Here is a 25295-nt window from a genome sequence, read left to right as displayed (position 1 = left end):
GAACTTCATGATCTGGCACCGTGTGAGGACAACGACAGTGCAGGAAAGCACAGCGTGTTTAGAGCCCTCCCTCTCAGTGGAATGAGGTTTATGACTAACGGACATTGCGCAGACGCAGTGGGAAGGGTGCACATTAGATCCAGTTCAGAGAAGAGGCAGCAGGGCGTTTGTTTCAAAATTATACGTGCTGGTAGAGAGCAGGGGAGGAGTTGAACCTTCACTAAACATGGAAGGAAAGCTAAACTGGATATTGAATGTCTAAAAAAACTGCCTTCTAAAGGAAACATCTGGCAAAAGGTAAATATACAATTCCTTCATTGGCACTGGTTTCGTCTGCAGTTCGCGTCGCGCTGCAGCCAGACACATTTATCAAAAACACTTTTGACTTCCTCGCTGAACTTTTTTTTGGTTTTTGACACGACAACAAAACTCTAAAGTTTGTGACTCCTGTTGTGAAAACTGGGAGCAATCACCCAAAGCAAACTCCTCGCAGTCGTTTCACAACTTACAAAAATCTTGAAATCTGCCAATTGCTTGCGCGAAAATCTCTTGTTATCGTGCGCATTTCCTCTCACTGCAATACGGATACTATCTCCGATTATGAGACGGAGTGGCGAAATGAAACTGGTCTCGCTAGCTGTTTGTGTTGGTCAACTTGAGAAAAGTTGCAGCCTGACAGCTGGACACCAGATCTCCTCTCGAGGACCACACCCACCAGCAGGGCTGCATGCTTATCTGTGTGAGCCATGCACAAGGGCATGCTTTAAATAAAATACACCAACGTGGCTTGATATTCACTATTGTATGCTTATCTATGCGCGCAATATTCAAGGGCATGCTTTAAAATACACTCATGTGGTTTGATATTAACTATAATCCAACAACTCATTGTACAATGGTGGAATAAGTGTTATCTACAGGAACCGCCTGTTTTTAAGAGTGTGTGTGTGTGTGTGTGTGTGTGTGTGTGATGCCAAGTTCCTGCATCCTACTTTGATAATGGTCACTCTCAAGAGTCCGCATCTTTAATCCTCCTCAGCAGAAACAAGCGCGTGTCTGGTTTCTCTGCAGCTCTATTTTCTCCACGGCTTTGAGAGCAAACACTTTTTGGGATATTTCATTTCGCAGTGTTCCGGATATGAACCCTGCGTGCAGAAATACACCGGAGGCAGGTCAGAATGCTTACTCACTGCACACACACACTTGGACCTCACACCCACCACAGACATTACTTAGTTACACGCAGAGTGTATTTAGACAGGCTGCTGAAAAAACCACTGGCAGACTCAGACACACATCAGCAGAAAAGCAGCAGTGACACCGACTGCGTTGGGGGACTGCTGGTAAACTCATGTGACCTCCCCGGGTCTCATATCTTGTGTGCTTTTCATTTTACAAGCTGCATATCATGTCTCACATTGTATAATACCAACGTAATATTTATGGCACCTCAATTCATCCCACAGTGTGCCATGGAAGACATATCACAATGAAGTCATCCAATGCACGCATGTGCACACAAACACGATATGTTTTGGTTTGGGTGCGAGCATATTATTTCCTCATATAGTGGAATTAGCTGCAGCAAGAGTCTTGGGGATTTCTTCTACTTCTGTATTGTGATTTAGCTCCGTGTTGTCGGACTGGAGCTGCTGGTGAAAACGTGTGGTGGCTTTTCTTTATGCGTCTGGACATGCCGTCTACGGCCTGTCATTTCTCATAGATGTCACCACCTGCACTGAGGTGGAGGATATATTTGTGTGTGTGTGTGTGTGTGTGTGTGTGGAAGAGGGGGGTGGGGGGGGGGCTATGTAAGTGTATTTCACATGTGAGGGGGAAATGAAATATTCATTACAGCCAGATTGAACTCATGTTGGGCAGAGTGCGCCCCGATAATACGCAGCAGAGATGAAAAGCAGCAAATGGTTGTGTTGTTAGTGGAATATGGTATGCTTTGTTGTTGTTGCTTACAGGAGAGAGCTACAGTGGCACACCAACTTTGACCTTATGTTTTCTTTAATAACTGGTACTAAAGTAGCTTCAAAATGTAAATAAGTACCATATTCAGACCATTTTTGATAGTGCTAATATGAATTTTGGTAGCAATTCAAAGCAGTGCAAGGATAAATAAAAACACAAAACAGCAATACTCAGTACTGCTATATATATATATATATATATATATATATATATATATATATATATATATATATATATATATATATATATATATATATATATATATATATATATATATATATATATATATATATTAGTGTAAATGTAGTACTCTGACTAGTGTGGTATAAGTAGTTAGCTCCTAATAGCGGCAGTAGTGGAAATTGCCATAAAAGCGTTGAATTTTTCATGTAGTTCCTGACAATAAAACGACTCTTCACAGCCTGTAAACGCGATGATGTGGCCACATGTTCTGCTCTGCGGCTCTCGTGAGCAGGAACATTGTTCAGTCCGTGAGCTGGCATGTTTTCAGAGGGTGCGGTTCACAGAGAGCCGTGGAAAGTGGAGTTCCTCTGAGCCAATGAGACAAACTCTTTTTCAGCCTCTTGTTGTGACAGACAGCCGAGCCTCCAAACAGGAAGAGTGTTTCAGTTCGGCGAGAGGAGGTAGTGAAAAAAGGAAAATGAAAAGAAAGAGACGGCGCTGAAGAAGTGTTAAAAATACACCATCTGTTACTCCAGCGGAGATGCACCGCTTCAGAAGTTCCAGTTCTGTCAAGAGCTCCGGCGGCTCTAATGGAAGTTTACACTTCCTCGTCCCCGTCTTGCTTAATTGAAGAGTCGAGGAGAGCTTTTGCTTGTTCTGGGCCTCGCGCTGCCTTCATTGTGCATCAAGATTCACACAAAAACCGCACCCTCTGTTTGCAGTTTGCACAATAAATACCTCCTCCCACCCTCCCCTACACACACAGACACACACACCACTTTGTTAATACACCTCTTTGATTAAACATCGACTTTAAAACGTTGCCGTCTGACACTGTGAGAACATTCACAGTAAAAGTAGCCCGGATGTGCCCATTGTGACTAATCCCTTTGCTGTGTGTGTGTGTGTGTGCGCGCGCGTGTGCGCGTGTGTGTGTGTGGTGAACTGAAAAGAAATGGGCAGGGCACGTGCTTTTTCTAAAGCTTAAATGTGTGTACAGAGCATCTATAGGTCCTGCTGCTTTTCCCTGAGTTGCATGCACAGGTACATCGAGCTATGTGGGCGTTCATCTCTGCATACTTCCCCGAGATCTCATTTCAACTTTCTTTCTTTTAGGTTTTACCTGCTGGTGGGAGGAGGAAGGACTGGAAACGGATAGCAACAAACTGTGATTGGTGCTCACCGGGACACGATCTGCCTTTCGCTGCGAGGAGGACGTCTCTCTCCGGAGCATTTTGTGATTTGTTATTGCTTTCGGAGCATCCAGCTACAGCAGAACCACAAGCACCGCAACCAAGCAGTCGATATTTTATAGCCTCTTAATGCCCACTGATGTTTCATTCTGCTATATGATTGAGCCTTGAAGCCATTACCCCCTTCTTAGATCAGATTTACATCAGCTCTGCTGCAGCACTTTTCAGCCAAACTGTAGCTAGAGCAAGTCACAGTTGCCTCATTCATTATTGACACATCCTAACATCTCATTGTAGTGTGCCACACATACAAACATCCAACAGAGAGCGACAGCTGACCCCCACAGCTGACTCCAAGAGCTCGGGATGGAGGAGCACATTTATGCGACGGGCATGGCCTCCAAGCTGAGGAGCAAGTGGGATCGCGACGAAGGCCTGGGGCAGTATCACAAGGCGGTGAAGTTTCAGGGTCAGGACTTCGAGATGCTGAAGGCCCAGTCCGTCCAGGGTCGGAGGCTGTTCGAGGACCACTTGTTCCCTTGTGCCGCGTCGTCTCTGGGATTCAAAGAGCTCGGCCCGAGATCCTCCAAGACCTCCGGAGTCCGCTGGATGAGGCCCCCGGTGAGAAATAACAATCAATATTAATGAAGCAGTTCAAACTATTGCATGTTATGTCAAAGAGTCTACCTCTGACGCCGAGCTAGTTGGTGTGTTCAAGTGCTGTTGGAAACAACATCCTTTTTAAATGAAAGAAACCATGAAATGTCCAGGATGTATTTCCTTGTTTCCTTTTTATTTTGCTTTTACCTGTGCAGGATCATGCAAAAGCGAACGTTGACCTTCAACTAGAACGAGTTTTGGAGAAAGCCGTGAAGTACGAACACTAACTTTCTTTGTGTTTGAAGATCCTTCTAAATCCATCAGACATTGACTGATGACTCCGGCAGTGAGCAGATAATGACCGCATATCCATTCTTTTTTTCATAACCGGCTATAATCACATTTTTCACCTCCTCTGCAACTTTTCCTCGCAGACTTAATTTCATCTGTTGCTTGGCAACTAAACTTTCTCTCCCGAATGATTGGTCGATATCATCTCGACATTCCCGCAAGTCAGGAGTTTGCAAGTGTCTCGGAGAGGTTTCGTTCCTCGTCTTACTGCCTCTCATCCGACCATGCATATCTCCCCAGACCTCCAGTCCTTCCCCGCTCGGCGGTCTCAGTCTCTCATCACTGCTCGCTGCATTATAAATACATCAGGGTGCTCCCTGTAGCCGAGTGTGACACCAGAGAACCGAGTGGGTCTGTCTTCATTGGGTGTTATCACGGCACGCTCTCTCATTACTGTTTGATTTGCGCATACCGTGACAGGTCGCTGCCGTCAAAAGAGCAGCGAGACGAACGGGGATCTGAGAAGCTCTCTGGGCCGCGATCATTAGCGTGACTGCGGCCTGTTAGCTCCTCCTGCAGCTTTCTGTTTGAGTCTGCTCCGATGCTTCCCGGGGTCTCGTTTCTCCAAAAAGTCTGACGTTGTATAATTCATGTGTGTCTCTCGCTTGCACCCTGGGATCTGTAATATTTACGCCGCATAAGACTAAGAGGGTTCGCGGTGTTTCTCATTTCCACCCCCAAAAAATCTGTGCTGCGTGTGAGCCCGAAAGCTAGTATTTAAATCTGTGTGTGTGATGGCGACTGTTTCTGTGAATTCAACCATGTGTATGATGGTGTGTGTGTGCAGCTGTGTGTGTGTGGGGCACAAGAATAAATGGATTATTTCTTTTTATAGCTTCATGTGGGGTTTCTCACGCTCCACACGCTGAGTCAAAGATGGTTTACCAAGAAGAAAATAGTGGGAAACGAGACGCGGTGCGAGAGACACTAGAAAGAAACACTGTTTTTGCCACGAAATGTAATATATATATATATATATATATATATATATATATATATATATATATATATATATATATATATATATATATATATATATATATATTGTTGTGACCTCTTTTGGTCCTCAAATAGTCTGGTGTCCATTTTAGCTGTGCAATTAAAAAAATAACAACAAAAACATTTAGGGAAACTAGCAAATGTTCACATTTGTAAACATCTGTTAGCGAAACAGTCCATGTATTATCATTAGTATCTGTCAATTGACTGATATATTCAGCTTTTGTCCAGCGGTTTTGTTCAGAACAGCGATAGCATGTAGATGTTAGCTTAGCACAGAGAGAAACAAGAGAAAGAAGCTAACACAGCTAAGTCCTAGCCTAGCTAAGTCAAACATGACTATTGAACAACTTTAAAGCGTGTATAGTCTTATATAAAGTACTGTGTGTGGACTGTATCTCATGTGTTACTAAAGCAACAACAATCTGAAAGTGAGACGTTGTGGTTTGAGGAGCTTTTTCTGGACCGACAACTTTAGCATCTCAGGCATTTGTTGTCGGGCAGCCAGATTCCCGTGCTAGCTAGCTAGCATCAAACGGAAGTAAAATCAAAGTGACCAGCTTTTGATAATCTAAATGAGGTCTAAGACCTGTATTCTTTCTCAGAAAACAATCTTAAAGGATATTCTAATTAAGGCATTGTGTAGGCTTTCAAAAGCACTTGGACTTGTTGAAACCTGTATAAACCATGCATTGTGTACTTTCCGTGGATGAGGCCCTGTGGTCGACCCACTCGGCATGAGAAAAGACTTGACACTTGGGAAAGTGGGTATCCGAAACATGCAATGATGTGTTTTGTTTGTGTTTTCTTCACTCTACAGGAGTTTTGCAAGCGCCCTGAGTTCATCGTCGACGGAGCTACTCGCACAGACATCTGTCAGGGAGCGCTGGGTGAGAGGCTCCCCATCTGTTTCACCGCTGCATGATTCAGCTATTAGAGGACAGGGGAGGAGAGGAACCTTTTGTATTTAATCGGGTGAAAAGACTAAGTGAGAAATGCTGACGAAAGCCAAAAGAAACCGGCGATTGACTGGCGGCTCATTCCCAAGAGTAGCAGTCTGGAGAAAATGTAACATTAATAAGTTAAGCTCTCATCTTCCTCCAGAACCACAGACAACATAACCCCTCACGATAAAATATGATATTCCCTTCATGAAACGATGAAACTATCATCAGACTGACACACAAGTTTAATTGAAAAGGTTATTTTAGAGTAAAATATGAAGTGATATGATGTTTCATTATTGTCTTCACAGCTCTAGAGTCTCTGCATGTTGGACATATTCTGGTAATACTTCATACCATAAACCTTTCATAAACCACACAGCTTTCTCAGTTTAATATACATTTATATTCCATTCTTTCTAACTATTCATACGCATTAATCAGCTCCCATCGCATGTCGAGAGTCCTCCGTCCTCTGTGGAAAGCAGACTGAGCCCTCTGGAAAACTCGCCAGATTAGATTAAACGTGATGAGGTCACGATGACCGATGGAGATGGACTGCTAACGGTCAATTCAGCGTAACAGTTAATTGCCAGAGATGCTTCCTGCCCGACACAGAGCTCCATCTATAATTCATGCTTTGTTTCTCTCTGCCTCACATCTGTAAACAAGGCCACCGGGCCTGTGCTCCAGTCGCTCTGGCAGCGCAGGACGCAACCCCCCTCCTCCCCGCCCCTCACCTCCGAATGCAATAAACCCCCCTCCCTCGCTCCCACAGGAGCAGCTAAGATGCAAAACAACAACCCCAAAAAAATGTTGAGCCAGAAAACACGATGCTCCGCTTTGTTTTACAGCCCGAATGCACCGCGGAGGAGAAGACGTTATCTGTGTGCTACTGGCTTATCAGTCAGACGACTCAGCGGCTGCTATCAGGGGCCGTTTATGGATCCTATGACAGAACGGGGTTATAAATGCGTCGGCGTAAAAGTGAAGCGACCTGCGCTTTGTTTGTTTTTATTATTATTATTATTGTGTGTCGTTAACCGGCCTTCATACATGAAACACGCTGTCGTGAAACATTAACATTCAAGATATGAGGACAGACCAATTAAAAATGTTCAGCGACTCCCAGACAACACGACAAAGACCACAAGAGTGTTCCTGCTCTTTTGCAACACAATGTATCAGAACAGGGACATCAGTGACTTAATGTGCAGCCGTGGTCATTTCAGACCCTTTCTTAAATCCACGAGTGCCTCTATTTTCCCAGAAGGCAAAGCTTGTTCAAACATAGTTCAGGACTCTTGTCTTTACTGGGCTTTTTATGGGGGGGTCCAGTTTTAAAAGTTTCCTTTTTGCTAAGAAAGTAGTTGGGATTCTCTTCCAACCACCTGTTCCACATTAATATGTGGCTGTCATTTGACATTCAAATATATTATGCTAGGTTTTGGCATTCAGGACGGATCCTGGGTAATAAAAGTGTGTGTGTGTGTGTGTGTGTGTCCTCAGGGGACTGCTGGCTGCTGGCAGCCATCGCCTCGCTGACCTTGAACGACGACCTCCTGCATCGAGTGGTTCCTCACGGACAAGACTTCCAGCAGGGCTACGCGGGCATCTTTCACTTTCAGGTGACGGCCGCTTCACTTCCTGTATTTACAGGCGTGCTTGTGCGCGTCTGAGGGCAGAGCCGACAGCCGACATGGTGTCATACATGAGCAGTGCTCAGTTATGTCTGCACTTCTTTCTGCGGATGAAAAGAGATGAAAAGCAACTGCAAAGAGACCCAAAATAAGAAAAGGGCAAACCAACCACAAGTAGACATAAAAAAAACCTTAAATGGAAATAAAAAAGACCATTTAGAGACACTAAACGACTACAAGGAGACACAAAACAACCTTGAAGTGATGCATAATGAGCACAAAGAGAAGTAAAAAGACCATATAGAGACACATAATGACCACAAAGAGACACAAAAGAACAAAATAGGGGCAAAAGCACGACAAAGTGAGAAAAATAGTTTTTGCCCGGCGGCCTCTGTTGTGTCATTTCCTGTTCGGTGCACCACCAGTTGTGCAAACTGTTGCCGAGTGGAATTAGAGACAAGTTTGTTTTTGTTGGTTTCAAAAGGTTATTTTGTTGCACCGTTGTGTGTCGCAGCATTGCCCTTTTCTGTGTTGGTCTCCCGCTGTGGTTGGATCCATGATGTCATTTCAGTTTTGAAACTGAGTCACAGGAAGAGCCCGGTCTCTCCTCTCCCTTCACTCACGTCGAGGAACAGTGAGCAGCTGAGCAGCTTTATTCATCTTTTATTCCTGTTGCAGGAATTCCTGCTGCTGGCCGTGAAGTGTGTGTGAAGTAGTCCTGAAATGACACGTGTATTGAACATAATGATGAGGAAAGGGAGGAGTTCCTGCTTTTCTTCACCTCATTTCATTGGAAACTGAATTTTTCAGGCTGACATTGACCGGATTAATACACAATATTCATGGATTATTTTCCAATGAAAATAATCCATCGTTAGTCATTTCATTCTGCCTCTCTCCGGGATCAGAAAGAACAACAATCTTTCTTTCATAACCTCCTCGTTGGACCTCACTGAGTCACCCGTGATAACTGACCTTTCAGAGCCCCGCCCGGTCACGCTTGTCAATGTATTAACTTAACCCGGTTTGAGTCACCGTCAAAACTGATTTACGCACACACCCATGTCTTTATCGCACAAAGGAGGAGGGGATTACATCATTCAGTCACGTCTATCAGGACAACCAGCGGGTGTCTCCTGCCCGAGGGGACCAGGACTGCTGCTTTGTGTCTTCAATTTAAAATGTGTGTCGTGTTTCTTCTCTCTCTGCGGGCCTTATCAGCTGAACTTTGCTTTGTACACAATAGTAGCTGCTGCGGTTGTCGAGCAGGTGAACAATGCGTGCGTTCAGTGCGGTGCGAGGGAGGGAAATCATTGCGGCGGTTGTTTGGAATGATGAGAAGCTCGATTTGACTGGTGTGTGTTTTACAACCATAACGAATGCAAACGAAGAAAAAGCTGCAAGGAAAAGATTTCCCGCTGAGCACACACACATTTTTTAGGATTTGATACTTCATTCTTTTGTGGAAACTTGAATTTTCCACCTTCTCCACCTGCAGTGTCACAGAGCACGACACACACTGCGTCCCCCTGTGATGCAGTGAGGAGTGTGTGTGTGTGTGTGTGTGTGTGTGTGTGTGTGTGTGTGTGTGTGTGCGCCAGCCAGACTGTTGGCCTGCCGAGTGTCCACGAGGGAGAGAACGAGGAAGTGAAACGAGGAACACGGGGGAAGCTCCCGCACATCAAAGACGCACATTAACACGTGTGTGTATGTGTGTGTGTAGGAACCGGCCTACAATATAGAACATGACACACACACACACACACACACACACACACACACACACACACACACACACACACAGACTCAAGTTAGTCTATATTGCATCATAGGGAAATCAAAAAAAGAAGAATCGTATCCCAGCTCCATGCCGCGCTGACTCATCTGGTATCAGAGGATCAATAGACACACACGCACACGCACACGCATACGCACGCAGAGACACACACACACACACACACAGTCTGCTGGGGCTGCTGACTCAACGTCACAGAGCAGCCGAGGGAAAGCAGAATATTTGACCCGTTTTTTCACTGATTATTTCCAGAGACTACATGTGTTCATTTTTTTTTTTTTTTACAGATATAGACGTACTCGTGCTTCTCTCTGCTAGAATGAGTGGAAATAATACTTTAATTTGCTCTGTAGGGCTCGTACATGCGTGCATGTGTTGATCGCACATGCATGCAATGGCTCGTAAATATACATGCGGCCAGCAGAGTAAGAGCTGCCCTACTTTCACCGCCCGCTCTTTCTATCGCGCCCGTGTGTGTTGTTGTTTGTTTTTAGCCTCTCGTCATTGTGTTTGTATCGCAGCCAACGTAAGCTTTCATGCTCGCATGTTTCCATTACTTGCAGTTTCTCGTTTGGCTTCCCTGCCCGGGCATGTTGCCGCTCTCTTTTGTGTGTGCGGTCGAGTCTTCCTGGGTTTCCCCCCCTTTTTGTAACAGTTCTGATCCTTTAAGCCTCTAGAAAAATTCCCCTGGACCTGAATGAGTCATCCCCAAAAATGTAATTATGAGTGCAGTGCAGTGAGAATCTTAATTGAAGCAGGACAGAGACGGAAAGGAAGTCTGTGCGCGCGAAGGAGGCGAACAAAGGGAGGGAGAATAAATTATAAAATAGGCAATCTCAGCCGTCTCAGTCGGAAAACAAATGAAACCTAACTGGGGCAGAATCTTTCATCCCGTTCTTATTATAGCAGGCGTTTCACGCTGAAAGCCTCAACTGTTTGTTGAATTGTGTTGATGGATTTCTCGCACTTTAAAAGGGGACAAATTCCCTCTTCCTTGCTCGTGCCCGTGAACATCCATTTGTGGATCTGGAGTGCCCGCCAGCACACAAACTGTGAAATAACACAACACGAGTATTCATTGTTTTTGATTTGACTTTGATTCAATAAGCTATTCAAATTTGGCGCCCTAATTTGACAACTAGATTTGCAAAGGTGCGCCATATTTTCCCTGCAAGCCAATCAGACAGGGCGTTGCTGAGGGGGCGGGGCTTTAAGAGGGAGGCGCTAAAACAAGGTGTACAAGTATATTCAGACAAAAATAATGTGCTTTTTGAGCTTGAATTATGTAGACATATTAGAGTAGATCAAGTGCAAACCCAAAATACTATGAGTCTTAGGTATGGACCTTAAAAGAAGAGCATGATGTGTGTGTTTGTGTGTGTGTGTGTGTGTGTGTGTGTGTGTGTGTGTGTGTGTCCCCTTTAAGGACAGCGAACTGCAAGTCATGAGAGGTGTGTTGGGTGTTGCTGCCACATCGCTGTGAGATAAACGCTCAGCCGTGTCAGAGTAGAATGAGGAAGGTGTGTGTGTGTGTGTGTGTGTGCGTGTGCGTGTGCTGTCTTCAGTCTGCTGTTTTGTGACACAGCTCCTCCCAGAGGTGGATTCAGCTCTGCAGAGCATGCAGAATTCCTCCATCCATCCATCTGTCTATCTTCCCGCTGTATGCACACACACACACACACACACACACACACACACACACACACACACACACACACACGCACACACACACACACGCCCCAGCTGTGACTTTTTCTCTGCTTTTTATGACAACCCTGCAACTTCCTTCCCCCTCGTTCTCCATTCTAAAATCCCCAATTAACGTTGACAGACAAACATTTCTCTCTCTGTTTTTCCGCCTCCAGGTCTTTCTGTGTGAGTCGACCCGTTTGCCGTTAGTGTTCTCTGCACTTTCACAAACTCTCTGGAAATGACAGAAACGCGACATGAAAAGGCCAACGAGGTTTAACTCCTACTCTTTTTTTGTCTCATAATTACAGGATGGGATGTCCCGAGGTGTTTTTGTTTCATGGGAGCAAATTCCTTTCAGACCCAGTCAGACTCAGGTGGAGCTCTGGTGGCATCTTTAAGGATTTTAAAATTCAAAGCAGGGCTTCAGCTTGTATTCAGTGTACAGTAGTGTGTATACACTGTTGTGTAGCTCTCTTGTGCTCCCTGCTGGCCAACAGGCACACTGCCTCCTGTCAACAAGTCAGAAAACATTCATCTTTTCTTCTCCTCTGAGAACGTTAACCTCGCTGTCTGGTCCCCTGGGTCTTCATCTTGTCGGAGGGATGTAAAAGACAAACGGCAGAGGGAGGTTTCCCGAAATCCAAACTCGTCTTGACTTTCTCTCATTTGTTATTCCGGATATAAATTCTCTCTGCTCCTAATAAGTTATCTCCTTTTTAAGAACAGCAGCTCAACAAGGTGCATCTACACTTTGCTTTGTAAAGTAACGAGTCGCTCTACTGGTTTGGAGGAGTTTAAATTATGGGCTTAGTGCTGGAGTTAAGCGTTGCCTATTTTAGTCTCTGGATTTATTTTAGGGTTGATACGTGAAAGCATTGCCCAATGTCACCTGATACAACGTGATGGTCTGACGCCTCTTTGTCCTTCTCCTGTACTTTACAGATATCAAATAGATGGAAATTAGAACTGAGTGAAGCGTCATTAAATCCAATCAGCTGCACGAAATATTAAGCAGAAATAAGACGGTGCTGACTGATCTGTGATCAAATACATTTACTATGAAGTACTATTTTTAAACCAGACAGACAGATCAGACATTATTACAAGGTACGCTTTCTACTTCTACTCAACTATTGTCCTTTTTGTTTTACCCCTCCACATCGTTTGTGTGTGCATAAGACTCCTCTTCCTGGGAGTTTGATGACTAACAACAGCATCGTCTTCATGTGACATCGGCGTCGTCTTCTCTCCGTCATGCAGTTCTGGCAGTTTGGCGAGTGGGTGGAGGTGGTGATCGACGACCGGCTGCCGGTGAAGGACGGGAAGCTGCTGTTCGTCCACTCGGCCGAGGGGACCGAGTTCTGGAGCGCGCTGCTGGAAAAGGCCTACGCAAAGTGAGGCCGCCGCACATGATGAGCCCTCCATGCCCTCTGGGTCTGAGTTAACGACACGTTGATGTCACGCCAGACAACGCTTGAAGTCCAATGATACCTTGTCTTTGCCACACCTTTTTAGCATGTGCACATTTAGAATAATACCGTGATTACAGTGATTTATCGTATGACCTTTATCAACCTATCGTACTATTGTTTCTACATTAATAATTTATCAAGAAATATTTGGACGTGACCCCGATAGTCTTTACGTTATCGACTTATTGGACCATGTAGGGACATGACCTTGATATTACCTGTTGTGTTTACATGTTTGTTTGTTTGCTTGAGATTAACACAAGCATTCTAGCCAACATCATGCTAACTTTACTCCAGTTAGCAGATCATATGTATGTTGAATCCATCATGACGTGAACATGACGTGAACATGGGCTCTGCTCTCCTCAACTCCCAGTCAGATGATCACAAGTTAAAGCTTGTTGCAGACTGTGAGTCCTGGCAGGATTTTGTACAACGACGCCTACGACCAGAGAGTTTCTGGACGTCTGGAAGTCTGTAGGGAACAGATAAACACTTGAAGTCCTTACGGCAGTATTTTAGAAACTTGAGACTGCAGCTGCTCCAGCTGACAGCTGTAAATCTGGTTTGCTGTGTTAAAGAAGCGGAGCATTGTTTCTGGAAGTATGTGACGAGTTAGGGAAGCTTCCCAGTCTAAACTTTTCAGTCAGGTCCTTTGACTCCATTCAAGGCCTCCTCATGTACCTAATAATTACCTTTGTCTACTCTTTGAAGGATTTATTTCCCTCATCAGTCTCTTGTTGTGTCCCAGGCTGAACGGCTGTTATGAGGCTCTGTCAGGCGGCAGCACGTCCGAGGGCTTCGAGGACTTCACCGGCGGCGTGACGGAGATGTTCGAGCTGAAGAAAGCCCCCGCCGACCTGTACAGCATCATCAGCAGGGCCATCGACAGAGGATCCCTGCTGGGCTGCTCCATCGACGTCAGTACTGCAACATCCAGGCTCACATGTCAGCTTTAGCGTTACAGAACCAGGCTAGCTGTTTCCCCCTGTTTCCAGTCTTTGTGCTAAGCTAAGATACTTGTGCTGGCGGCAAATCGACCAAAAGCAAATAAGCTTTTACCCAAAATGTCCTTTAACTTCTGTGGGATTAACAGGTTAAACAGTAGAGCTGAAGTAGATCATCATCTCAGTTTTCATTACCTCCAGCTGGGTTTTACTTTAAACGAAGCTCAAGCCGTGCAGCTGAGGTCAGCGTTTTATAGTCTCAGTGCTCCTGGTGCTAATGAACGTCTTCCCACTCACTCTTAAAAATCTCACACGTCAAGTATTAACCCTAATGCAAGGACTTTATTAACTGATCAATCGTTCATTGAAGGGGACAGATCATGCTCATTTTCAGGTTCCTTATTGTAATGTAGAACTTTTAACGTTTTGTCAGAAAAGAGAATTGTTGTTCCCGATATTTATTCTTCTACTTTAGATAATTCAGTCTCACAGAGCGGATGTGGATGAAGGAAACTTTAAATAGAGCAGATTGAGTGAAGATCTGCTGTGATGGGAGATTTGCTCTGTGACCAAAAGAGGGCAGTAAAGAGTGGAAAGCTCGTGGGTAAAAGAGTTCACGCTGGCAGAAATTCAACATGATCCTCCAGGACACTCTGTGTTTACCGACGGAGGGGATTGAACCCTCGAGTCTGCCTTGTTGAAGGTCACCTTCTGTTATCAATGTCGCTCAGTTTGGGGAGGAAAAAAACGGCCCGTTTAGCTCATCTTGTCGGGAAACATGAAAGATTAAAGAGCTGTCTGCTCCGGAGATGATGAAATAGTGAAATACTGAGACAGCAAGGAACATGCATTCGTCATTAGCATCCCTAATAAAGAACTGTAACCTTTCTGTTTAGTTTGTGTTACAGTTTTAAATAAAAGAAAAAGGATGATATGAACCTAAGTCACAGCTGCCAGACCCCATTGACGAAAACAGTGATTTTTTACCTCGTGGCGCTAAGATTAGCTGGTTTGCCACTTAATTGATTAGGTTGCTTGTGTCCCTTATAAAACAATCTCCCTAAATAGATTCCTCGCCATGCACAGTGTGCTGATGTTAATGGGAAAGAGGTGACTCCACTGCGGATGTCTCTGACTGCCGTCACACGCGGAGCAGATCGCTTCCTCCCCGTCTTCCTCAGCATCCTCCCCGGCCGCGTGAATGGCGCCGCAGACGTCAGTAACCTCCGTTGCGCTCTTGTCTCGTCCTCAGATCACCAGCTCGGTGGACATGGAGGCCGTCACGTTCAAGAAGCTGGTGAAGGGACACGCCTACTCTGTGACCGGCGTGGACGAGGTGAGCGGCGGCGGCGGCGCGCTCATTGATAATTGTACTTCAGTCATTTAGATGTGGTGGTCCAGACTAATGCAATAATACTATTACACCACAGTGAATAAAAGCACAACGCACTCAGTTACACTAAAAGATGAGGACGTGCTGGCGTTCACTTTGCTAACAGCCGTTAGCAGTGTGGAAGTGTGAAGCTCTCCTTTGCCGTCAGGTGGTGTACAGAGGGAACATCACCAAGCTGGTCCGCATCAGGAACCCGTGGGGGGAAGTGGAGTGGACCGGCGCCTGGAGCGACAAGTACGACTTCACTTCACTTCACACCGAGCCACATTGAGATTTTGACGTTAAATTTCACCACACATGATGGAAAAATACACACATATCCCAATTTCTCATCAGCGAATGAGACTTATGGATAATTTGCAGCATTTAAATGCTATTTCTGTTTTTTTATTTGTCTTTTTGCAACAAATTGTCAGTCTTAACGCATAAATTCATACTTCATAGGTTAAAAAAAACCTTTTTTTACACTAAATAAGTTGCTTAAGCATGCATTCTGATCGCAGAAAGAAAAAAAAGGCAAACAAACCACTGTGGGAGGGGGCAATGGGAAGAAAGGTCAGAAGGAGTGTAGAAATATGAGGGATTACACATAACATCATGTCACCATAGTCATGAAAGTACAAATACCAGACATTATGTCACAGTCCAGAGCAGTTTGAATTCGATTCAAAAGGACGAGAAACGTGTTTCATGTCAGAGAAAAGAAAACGTAAAGATCCAAAAACCACAACCGCGTGCATAACGTCCATTATTCTAGACATGTGAAGCAGCAAACAAGAATGTTATGTGTGAATTCACATGAATAAAGTGAATGCTGGTTCCCCCTCAGCTCCAGAGAGTGGGAGAATGTGGATCGCTCCGTCCGAGGTCGGCTACAAAACCGCAGCGAGGACGGTGAATTCTGGTGAGTCTCCTTGTGAAAGCAGGTGTTAGTTGAAAAGAATTTGGAAAATCAGCTGAATGCAACCCGACATGCAAACCTTTGTGCCTATTTGCATTCGTTTACATGTTCTGAGTTTATTTCTAACCTCCTAAATCTCACATTCTCACACCAATGCGCCAACAACACTGTGAATATGGAAGTTATCGGATTCCCCAAAGACACTTCCAACGCCAGAGTGTTTCTCCCACCTCCGCTTCCTTTTGTCATGTCTGTTTGATATAGGATGCTCTCAGCAGCAGCAACAACAATGAAATGTCAGCATTGTTTTTCAAAAAGGGGTTCAAACTTTAGCACTCTGTGATGGAGAAAAATAGCTTTGCCCGAACTCAGCGTCTCTCTCGCCGCCTCCCAGGATGTCGTACAACGACTTCCTGCGCGAGTTCACCCGCCTGGAGCTGTGCAACCTGACGGCCGACGCCCTGCAGAACACCCAGCTGAAGAAGTGGAGCTCCTCGCTCTATCAGGGGGAGTGGAGGAGGGGCAGCACGGCCGGAGGCTGCAGGAACTTCCCAGGTATGAATGTGAGCGAGCGGATGGACGGGCGGGAAGAAACGAGCGGGAAGGAATGAATGAAAGGAGAGAAATGGAGGCTTGACGTATGACTGAGGATCTTCTTTTCATTTCATCTCGGAGGTTAAGTCAGAGTTTCTCATAACTCTGACCAAACCAGATTAAGGATCACACCCGAGGGTTAAAAAAAACATAAAAAGCGAACATAATCTAAACAATAAATGACTGAAAATAAAATAAAAGTAAAAAAACAACAATTTTTCGTTCTTTTTCCCAGCAACCTTTTGGCTGAACCCTCAGTTCAAGATCGTGCTGCAGCACCCGGACACGCCCGGCAAATCGGACTGCAGCTTCCTGGTCGGCCTCATGCAGAAGGACCGCAGGAGGAAACGGCAGGAGGGCAAAGACATGGAGACCATCGGGTTTGCCCTCTACGAGGTAGTCTAGCCATGTCCTTTTCCACTTAATTTAATTTCATTTTAATTTAATGAGAACCTTGTGAGGCTTCGCTACTTTATTTGACCACCTAGGACATTTACGAAATGTAAAACCTGCAATTGGGCGTCGCTTTTATTTTGTAAAGCCGAATTATATCTACTTCTTAGTTTATTTCCTGTATTTTATTGTCTCTGATTACATCCATCATGGCAATAATCTCATATCTCTCTCTCTTTCTCTCTTTTGTCTTCAACAGGTTCCAGATGAGGTATGAGTTTGACTTCATGCCACTTTTTGACCCCCAAAAATCCTTCTAACGTAGAACTTGAGGTGTTGACGAGAGAAGAAGTACCCGTTTAAAGCCCGTTTTAAAGCATCTGTTGAACTCTCCTCTCAGTTTAAGGGCAGGTCGGGCGTCCACCTGAAGAGAGACTTCTTCCTCACCCACGCCTCCAGCGCCCGCTCCGAGCTCTTCATCAACCTGAGGGAGGTCAGCTCGCGGTTGCGGCTGCCGGCCGGGGAATACATCATCGTCCCCTCCACCTACGAGGCGCACAAAGAGGCCGACTTCGTCCTCAGAGTTTTCTCTGAGAAGCCCGCCGACTCGGAGTGAGTGGCCGTAACGCGGTGGCGCGTTTGGAGGGGAGAAAACGAGTGAAAATAAGCAGTTGTTGCACCTGTTGAGGCCCAGTGTCACTCAGTACAGCGTGAACATGTCTCATCTAGCAATGAATAGGATACATATGCAGTTAAAGACAAATTAGAAAGCGAAAGAAACAAGTGGGGGAAAAAGAGAACAAATAAGTAACTCGAAGTCTTTCTACTGTCCACGTCAGGGAGCTCGATGATGACGTCACAGCAGATCTTCCCACAGAGGTGAGGCGTGGAAACAGACACCAGCGCCGCCCACTGATGATGATGATGATGATGATGATGATGATGATGATGCTCCGCGGAAATGAAACCAAACTGGGCGCTGAAAGTGGTTCTGTTCGTGTTTCAGGTTCAGCTGGACGAGAGCCAGATCGACGCCGCCTTCAAGAATCTCTTCAGGCAGCTGGCAGGGCCGGTAAGCACCGCTGGAGGAACGGGTTCATGACACACACACACACACACACACACACACACACACACACACACACACACACACACACACACACAGATCTGACCGTCTCTGTCTGTGCCAACAGGACATGGAGATCAGCCTCACGGAGCTGCAGACCATATTGAACCGGATCATGAGCAAACGTTAGTGACAGCTCTGAAAACACACGCTCGCTCTTAACTTGATTTCATTCGTTTTCATCAGGCTTCGGTGTACAGGGTTAAACGTGCTATTGTTCTCTCCTTTAACAGATAAAGACCTGAAGACAGACGGCTTCACTAAAGAAGCTTGCCGCAGTATGATAAGCCTCATGGACGTATCCTTGAAATGGAATAAAACCTAAAAAAAACAATAAAAAACAACTACCTTTTTTACTATTTAATAACAAACTAAATTATAATAGAGTTAAAGAAGGCAATGATGATAAAATCATATGACACATATATTAATAAAATAACAGCGATAAATTAGGCTCAGCTTATTTCATTCTCAACCTCGAGGTCTTAACCCCGAAGCCGACGATCACTTATAGGCAACATGTCAGACTTTGCACAACAAAGACCTCGAAACAGACATTAACGAGTAAAATCTGTCAGCTTGTTGTTGTTGTTGTGTTGTTGTTCTTGTGTTGTTGTTGTTGCTCCTTAGCTTCTCTTCTCAGACGGACGGCAGTGGAAAGTTGGGCCTGACGGAGTTCCACGTCCTCTGGGAAAAGATTAAACGCTACCTGGTGAGATGAATCACTGTTGGATCAGATTAGGAAATCGGGATAAAACAATATTGATTCTGCGTCATGTTACTTGCGTCACTCATTGTTTGTCTACACTTCTTTTTTTTACTTTATTCTCTTGTCGGCTGCTTTCCTTTCCCCGTACCAGACCATATTCAGGCAGTTTGACTTGGACAAATCGGGCACCATGAGCTCCTACGAGATGAGGATGGCTCTGGATTCTGCAGGTAGCCGCTTCATTTCAATTACAGGAGAAAGGAAAGAGACGCGCGAGAGTCAGAAGCGTTTCCACTCGTTTAGAGCTCGTTTTCACGACTCTTTCGTCGTCTCTCCGTCAGGCTTCAAGCTGACCAACCAGCTGTTCCAGCTGATCATCCTGCGCTACACCGAGGCCGACATGTCCGTCGACTTCGACAACTTCGTCACCTGCCTGGTCCGGCTGGAGACCATGTTCAGTGAGTCCCATTGCTGCACAACCTCGATGTCTTCAAGCTGTTGGGTGTCTCACACCAGACGTTACCATTTCTAATCGCAAATGAATAACATCCAGTACATAATCCTTGTTTCTGCAGAAACCTTCCAGACCATGGACACAGATAAAGACGGTTACATGTCCCTCAACTTCCACCAGGTAACGGAGACGCGACCGTACACACAAACACGTTGTCCTGCTTGTGATCGGATGGCTACTCGCCATTTCCGTGCGGGCGATTTATTCCTTCTCGCTCTCTGTGTTCTGCAGTGGATCACCCTGACCATGTTTGCCTAGAGGTGAGCGGACCCCTCTGCACACGTTGCACTGCATCCTGCTGCAGCTCCGGGGCTCGTGTGTGTGTGTGCGTGTGTGTGTGTGTGTGTGTGTGTGCGTTGTTTCAAGAAGTGCCTTCTTCCTCCGCCGGTTCCCCCTCTCGCTGCCGAGGCCCTCTGATGCTACGAGACTGTACATTTCCTCTACATGGTGCCTACATTGCAAACGTGTGTCAATTCTTTATGTGTCGTTTGTTTTGTCAACAGAGAGATGCTCGAATCTCGAAGCCTGGCGGGTTTTGTGTGCGTTTTTTTTGGGCTATATGGGGACAGAAATGAACTTATTTGTTAAATTCCAGTCAGTTGAGACAAAAAGTTTAAAATATTTGTCGTCAGCAAACAACAAAAATGATGCTTTCTGGCACATCATTTTATAAAAGTTATCTTAGCTGTCATTCATGTGTAAATAGAGTTTCCACCAGGTTGTAGAAGACCAAACGTACTGTCATAAGAAAGTAAATTAATGGATTCAGAATCCAAATACATTAATAAACACATTTAGGAAAAATGTTAAGTTAACTTAAAAATAAATGCTGATGACCACGTTTCACCAAAACTCAACAAATATGATTGGACGGAACAAAAACTCCAGTTTGCGAGTTTTCCCGCCCTTTCAAAGCTGTGAGGTTGCAGGTTGCAGGTTGCAGGTTGCAGGTTGCAGCCAACTCAACGCAAAGCGTTGAAAACACCGGGGAACGACGTTGAAAACGGGAATGTACGGCTCTGTAATCGTAATCTAAACGGCTCGTTATAAGTAATAATAGTATATTCCACTGCTGCCGATATGTCCCACCTATAAATGCTGCACACTGTTCCTTTAAGAAGATCAACTGGGACGTTTTAGAGACAATTTTTGTTTTTTAAATTGTGTTTTATAGAGAATTAACAATCAACAATTCCTATATGTGATGATTTCCGCATAAAGAGCACTAAGGGATGCTTCTGCACGGCCACACTCATCCTGATGAAGTCCATGAGGCCGGTCCACCAAGAGTTAATGTTCTTGGGGACAATCTGCTAAATCGCTCTTCTGGGACGGGGATTATTCTTTTCTGAAGCCCGTTGGCAGCTTTCACAGTGTCGGTGCCAGAAGAATGTGCGGGGACACGTGTTTTCTAATCTGCCTTTTGTTCGCCGAGCCGGCGCTTTCTGTTTACATCTCACGCCAAACGTTTGCTTTCACCATCACGAGTCCGCTCCTGAAGCTTCACCGGGCCGCGCGGCGCGGAGGCAACGCTGTATCATAGGGCATGTGTGGAGTTATATTTCTTTAATCCTAGTTAGCTTATCCTTATGCATGGCTCTTCTTACTGACTTGTGTTGAAAAATATAACAATAATCATGTTACATCACGTTGGAATTGGATGTCATAGTTGGTTTTAAAAAAAAAAAAAAAAGGAGTAATGTTGCCTTTCAAGGGGAACAAGAACATTTTTTTTTCGGTGAAGGGAAACTTTTTATGCAAGATGGATGAATATGATGTGAGCATGCAGCGTGAAATGTGATATATTGTCTGCCTGCCTGATTTCTATTCAACCATGGGAGCAAGTGTGTTTTCTTCTTCTTCTTTTGAAAGGGTTGTATTCCAAAATAACGTAACTTTTTTTGGAGAGGAAAAAAAACAGCAAAGGATCCACATGTGAAGTGTTGTCGCTTTCTTATCAAACCAAGTGTTTGTTTTTTTTCGAATGCCAAAATAGTTTGTTCTACCAATTGTTCTTGTGTTTTTTTTTGTTTTTTTGTAAATGGAGAAAATGAACTTGAAACATTTAATCAAAGAAAAAGTCACAGCCGAACCCTCCGCTTGATTTCGTCGTGGGACAAAGCCAGCATTCATGTCTTCAGTCTTTGCAGCGTCATGCTGACGAAACATTACCCATAATGTTTACAACGCTCACATTCAGGGTCCCTGGGACCCATTCGTCATGCAACACGCTACTTTAACTGCGTAGCATCTCTGTGAAACCAATACTTTGCAAAATAAACATGGGATTTAATGAGTCTCTGATTTGATGACTCGCTTCTGTATGTGCATGTATGTGACACCCCGAAGAACACAAACACACTGGATGTAGTAATAAATAATACCTTTTAGTAACATTAATATGAAAAAAAACATTAATATGAAAAGTCACAATATTAACAGATTTTTTTTTGTTGCTCAATGTTAAGTTAAATCGACGACATTTACACAAACTAATGGTATGTTTTAAGTTAGAACAAATACGTCTCAGAATGATACAAAAAAAAGTTTTCTTCGGGAAGAGGAATGTAAGACGTCAGAAAAAAAACCAGAGTGAGATGAAAACACAGGTTGTGTATCTTCTGTGTAAATGTTAAGTGCGGTTCTTCGGACCTGAAGACTTAAAAACAGCCCAACGGCTCACTGAAATAATAACTAATTGTGGTTTTCTTTGGCACAGCAGCGTTCAATACAACCCACTCAACGTCTTCCTCGGGCAGCAAGACTTTAGTCACACTAAGCTCCGCCTCCTGACTGGCATGGCCGCCTCTCAGACGTAGTTGTTGTTGTGCTCGATCTTGGTCACCATGGTGGAAACCAGCCGCTGCAGCTGCTGGGCGCGCTCCTCGCTCGCCTGAAGGACGTCCTCGTGGTTGGCCTTCTCCTTGCTGTCGTAGTCCATCACCGACTGATTGGTGATCAACGAGAGGGCGAAGACGCGCATGCCGCAGTGGCGCGCGATGATCACCTCGTGGACGGTGCTCATGCCTGACGAGGAAAAGCACCGTTTAATATAAAACATCCAGGATAACCACGAGATATAAAAAGATATAATAAAAAAAGAGGTGAATACAAGATGTGTAACAGAAGAAGAAACAGCGTTTGTTTAGAAGTTTGTATTTAGCTTTGTAGATATTGGAAAAAAAAAGGGGATTTTTTTTTTCCAATATCACTGCTGCGCCATTTTCTTTTACAAAGATTCCTGAAGTCCATTAAGTGCTACCCACCGACGGCGTCAGCGCCCAGCTTGTGCAGCATGCGGGACTCTGCGATCGTCTCGAACGAGGGTCCGCCCAGCACGCAGTACACGCCCTCCTTCAGGAAGTCTCCGTAGCCCAGCTCCTGCCCCACGTCCATGGCCATCTGCTGCAGCTCTCGGTCGTAGGCGTCGGACATGCAGGGGAAGCGCACGCCGAACCTGCGAGGGGAGGACGCCAAGGGAAGAAGTGGTGAGTTTAGCGAGAGGAGGAGGAGACGCTGCTGAATGTCAGGGTCGACAGGCTGCTGACCTCCTGAACACCAACAATTGAAAAGCCAGAAGCTCTGAAAACCGTCAGATAAACCTTCTGCTCTGGTCAGATATTGTGAAATTGAATTCCGCGCTCCTCACCGCCGCGAGGCCGCTGTAATTGATTTGCCCGAGACCATCGGTCAGGGGACAGAAATTACGTGAAACTTTGACTGAACTGCAACTCTGCTTTACAGCCGTGACTGTGCAGTTTGCATGGAGGTGCGTGAGGTCAGATTAAAACCGCTTGGAGTTCGGGGGGTTGGGGGAGGGGGGCGCTATATCGCAGGAAAACCCATCCTACCTCTCGTCGTTGGGTCCGGACAGCGGATTGTTGCCGGCGAAGCCCGGCATGTTGAGGTGGTCTTTGATGATCATGATGTCGCCCACTTTGAAGTCCTGGTTGAGGCCTCCGGCTGCGTTGGTCAGCATCACCGTCTCCACCCCGAGCAGCTTGAAGATGCGTATGGGCAGTGTAATCTGGAAACACACACACACACACCGTATATAAATATAGACGTTATATAAACCTTCGGTGGACTTTGGTTTAAAGGATTACAGCATTTTTTTTTTTAAAGGCCGCGTATTTCACGACAAATTTTCCCACCAGTTCACGGGTTGACATGCACTGTGACACACACACACACACACACACCTTCTGGATCGGGTAGCCCTCGTACAAGTGGAAGCGTCCCTGCATGCAAATGCACGGCCTCCCCTTCAAGGTGCCGAATATCAGCCGACCCGCGTGTCCGTTTACTGCGGGACAAAAAAGAAAACACACACACCGGTCAGTGAATATGAACAGAAACCAGTCGTCCGCTGGGAGGTTCGTTGTGGTTTTTAACTCACCGGTGCTCTGTGGGAAGTTGGGGATGTCCTCGTAGTTGAAGGCTACCTGGTCCTTCAGCATGTCGGCCAGCCCTCCGAGCCCCGAGCCGCACACGATGCCCACAGTGGGTCGCACGTCCGTCTGGGTCATCAGCCAGTCGGCTGTGGCCTGGCAGTCCTCGTAGCTGTATCTGGATGACATGAAAAGATTGACCGGGGTCAGGTTGACTGCAAATAAAGAAAAAGTCAGCTCGCCTCAGTGTCCTCATCCCCCCCCCCCCCCTCTCTCTCTCTCTGCCTCCTGATTCATCACGTATCATGTGATGAGGGTCAATATAATCACGTTACAGGATAAGAAGCTTTTTTTTCTTTGTGGGCAGCCCGCCTGATCTCAGAACCGCTACTAATAAAGATTTGACTACAAGACAAACACACACTCTCTCTTTCTCTCTCACGCGCACACACACACACACACACACTCCTGCAGTCACAGCAGTGCAGAACACACTTTTTTTCTTCTCTATCTCTGTCTATTACGCACACTAATTCCTTCAATTTGACAATTTGTGTAATTCCTCTCATATGACAAAGTGCTTTTACCCCCACTAAAGAGTGGATCAGTGGATACACATGAGGGTGCTATAAATAAACACACCGTGGTGCTTTATTAACACCTACTTACCGACAGCCCGTAATATGATACTACTAACAGTCTTATCAGTGAACATACGCTATAAAGTCCCTACTTAGTGTCAAAGACACAGTTTAATATCATGTTCCACTCCCACAGGACTCCATAAATGGCTTTTCATTCAAACCTGTGCCCACAGAGCACGTGCTCTTTTTTTGGAGAGGTGGAGGTGGAGGTGGAGGGGGGGTCAAACATTCCCTGGTCTAGTTTTTCTCCCACAGCCTCGATGTGTTGGGCAGCGTGGGGAAGTATCGAGTACTCACCCTTTGTTCGCCTCTGGAAACATCTCGAACGATTCAACAAGCGTCGACGAGGAGAAAAATACGCAAATGTGCACTTTTTATAGCACGAGAAATCAAGTTCCAAAGAGGCCAAAAAAAAAACAACACAAAAAAAACCTTGAATGGGAGTCCAGATGTTTAGAATAAAACAATGTTATAGAAAACAGAAAAAAAAAGTTTACGAAAAATGATTGTCTTGAGTTTCTCTCTGTTCGGGCTCCTGTTAAAGTCTTCGGCTCTTACTTGTCTGTGGAGAAAAGGCTCAGTCACCGGGTTTATTATAGGCACACAGAGACACGCCCCCGACCCTCCGCTGCCCTACATGACGCACGTGGATGCTGCAGCCTCATTGGCCGGGACGACACACCTTCAAAATAGCATGCGACGAAGACGAGGAAATATGTGTATCCTGCTCGAAAGACCCCCCCCCTACCCCCCCTCCACACACACACACACCATTCAATCTCCATTCCCAGCAGCAGCGTCCACATCCTGCTGTCCACTATTATTGTCAAC

General features: G+C 45.4%; 2 protein-coding genes across 2 annotated transcripts; one reads left to right on the top strand and one right to left on the bottom strand.

The window, feature by feature from the left end:
• Positions 1-131: 131 nt before the first annotated feature.
• capn1 (calpain 1) lies at positions 132-21710 on the top strand. The gene is made up of 22 exons (XM_068587489.1): positions 132-297; positions 3280-3977; positions 6127-6196; positions 7760-7878; positions 12641-12774; positions 13604-13772; positions 15052-15135; positions 15341-15426; positions 16022-16096; positions 16488-16648; positions 16923-17083; positions 17340-17351; positions 17481-17692; positions 17920-17959; positions 18087-18152; positions 18274-18331; positions 18440-18504; positions 18850-18918; positions 19067-19145; positions 19257-19373; positions 19491-19549; positions 19661-21710. The coding sequence occupies exons 2-22, from the start codon at positions 3723-3725 to the stop codon at positions 19685-19687; spliced, it is 2118 nt and encodes a 705-aa protein (XP_068443590.1). The 5' UTR covers positions 132-297; positions 3280-3722; the 3' UTR covers positions 19688-21710.
• A 149-nt stretch (positions 21711-21859) lies between these two features.
• On the bottom strand, positions 21860-25014 carry pnp5a (purine nucleoside phosphorylase 5a). The gene is made up of 6 exons (XM_068587807.1): positions 24762-25014; positions 23829-23998; positions 23632-23735; positions 23281-23456; positions 22696-22886; positions 21860-22456 (listed from the first exon to the last, which is right to left on the bottom strand). The coding sequence occupies exons 1-6, from the start codon at positions 24782-24784 to the stop codon at positions 22239-22241; spliced, it is 882 nt and encodes a 293-aa protein (XP_068443908.1). The 5' UTR covers positions 24785-25014; the 3' UTR covers positions 21860-22238.
• Positions 25015-25295: the final 281 nt, after the last annotated feature.

The sequence above is a fragment of the Clinocottus analis genome, unplaced genomic scaffold (assembly GCF_023055335.1).
Source record: "Clinocottus analis isolate CAN_PGR_092001 unplaced genomic scaffold, fCliAna1.0.p SCAF_21, whole genome shotgun sequence".
Taxonomy (NCBI): domain Eukaryota; kingdom Metazoa; phylum Chordata; class Actinopteri; order Perciformes; family Cottidae; genus Clinocottus; species Clinocottus analis.
Note: the sequence above shows the minus strand (reverse complement) of the source record. Positions and strands in the feature narration are given on the sequence as shown.

Coding starts and splice junctions, on each gene's coding strand:
- capn1 (XM_068587489.1), top strand. CDS start 3,723: ATGGAGGAGCACATTTATGCGACGGGCATGGCCTCCAAGCTGAGGAGC. Junction 16,097..16,487: donor AGCGAGGACGGTGAATTCTG/GTGAGTCTCCTT, acceptor GCCGCCTCCCAG/GATGTCGTACAACGACTTCC. Junction 19,374..19,490: donor CCGGCTGGAGACCATGTTCA/GTGAGTCCCATT, acceptor TTGTTTCTGCAG/AAACCTTCCAGACCATGGAC.
- pnp5a (XM_068587807.1), bottom strand. CDS start 24,784: ATGTTTCCAGAGGCGAACAAAGG. Junction 23,999..24,761: donor TTTCCAGAGGCGAACAAAGG/GTGAGTACTCGA, acceptor CATGTCATCCAG/ATACAGCTACGAGGACTGCC. Junction 22,457..22,695: donor GCTGGGCGCTGACGCCGTCG/GTGGGTAGCACT, acceptor TTTCCTCGTCAG/GCATGAGCACCGTCCACGAG.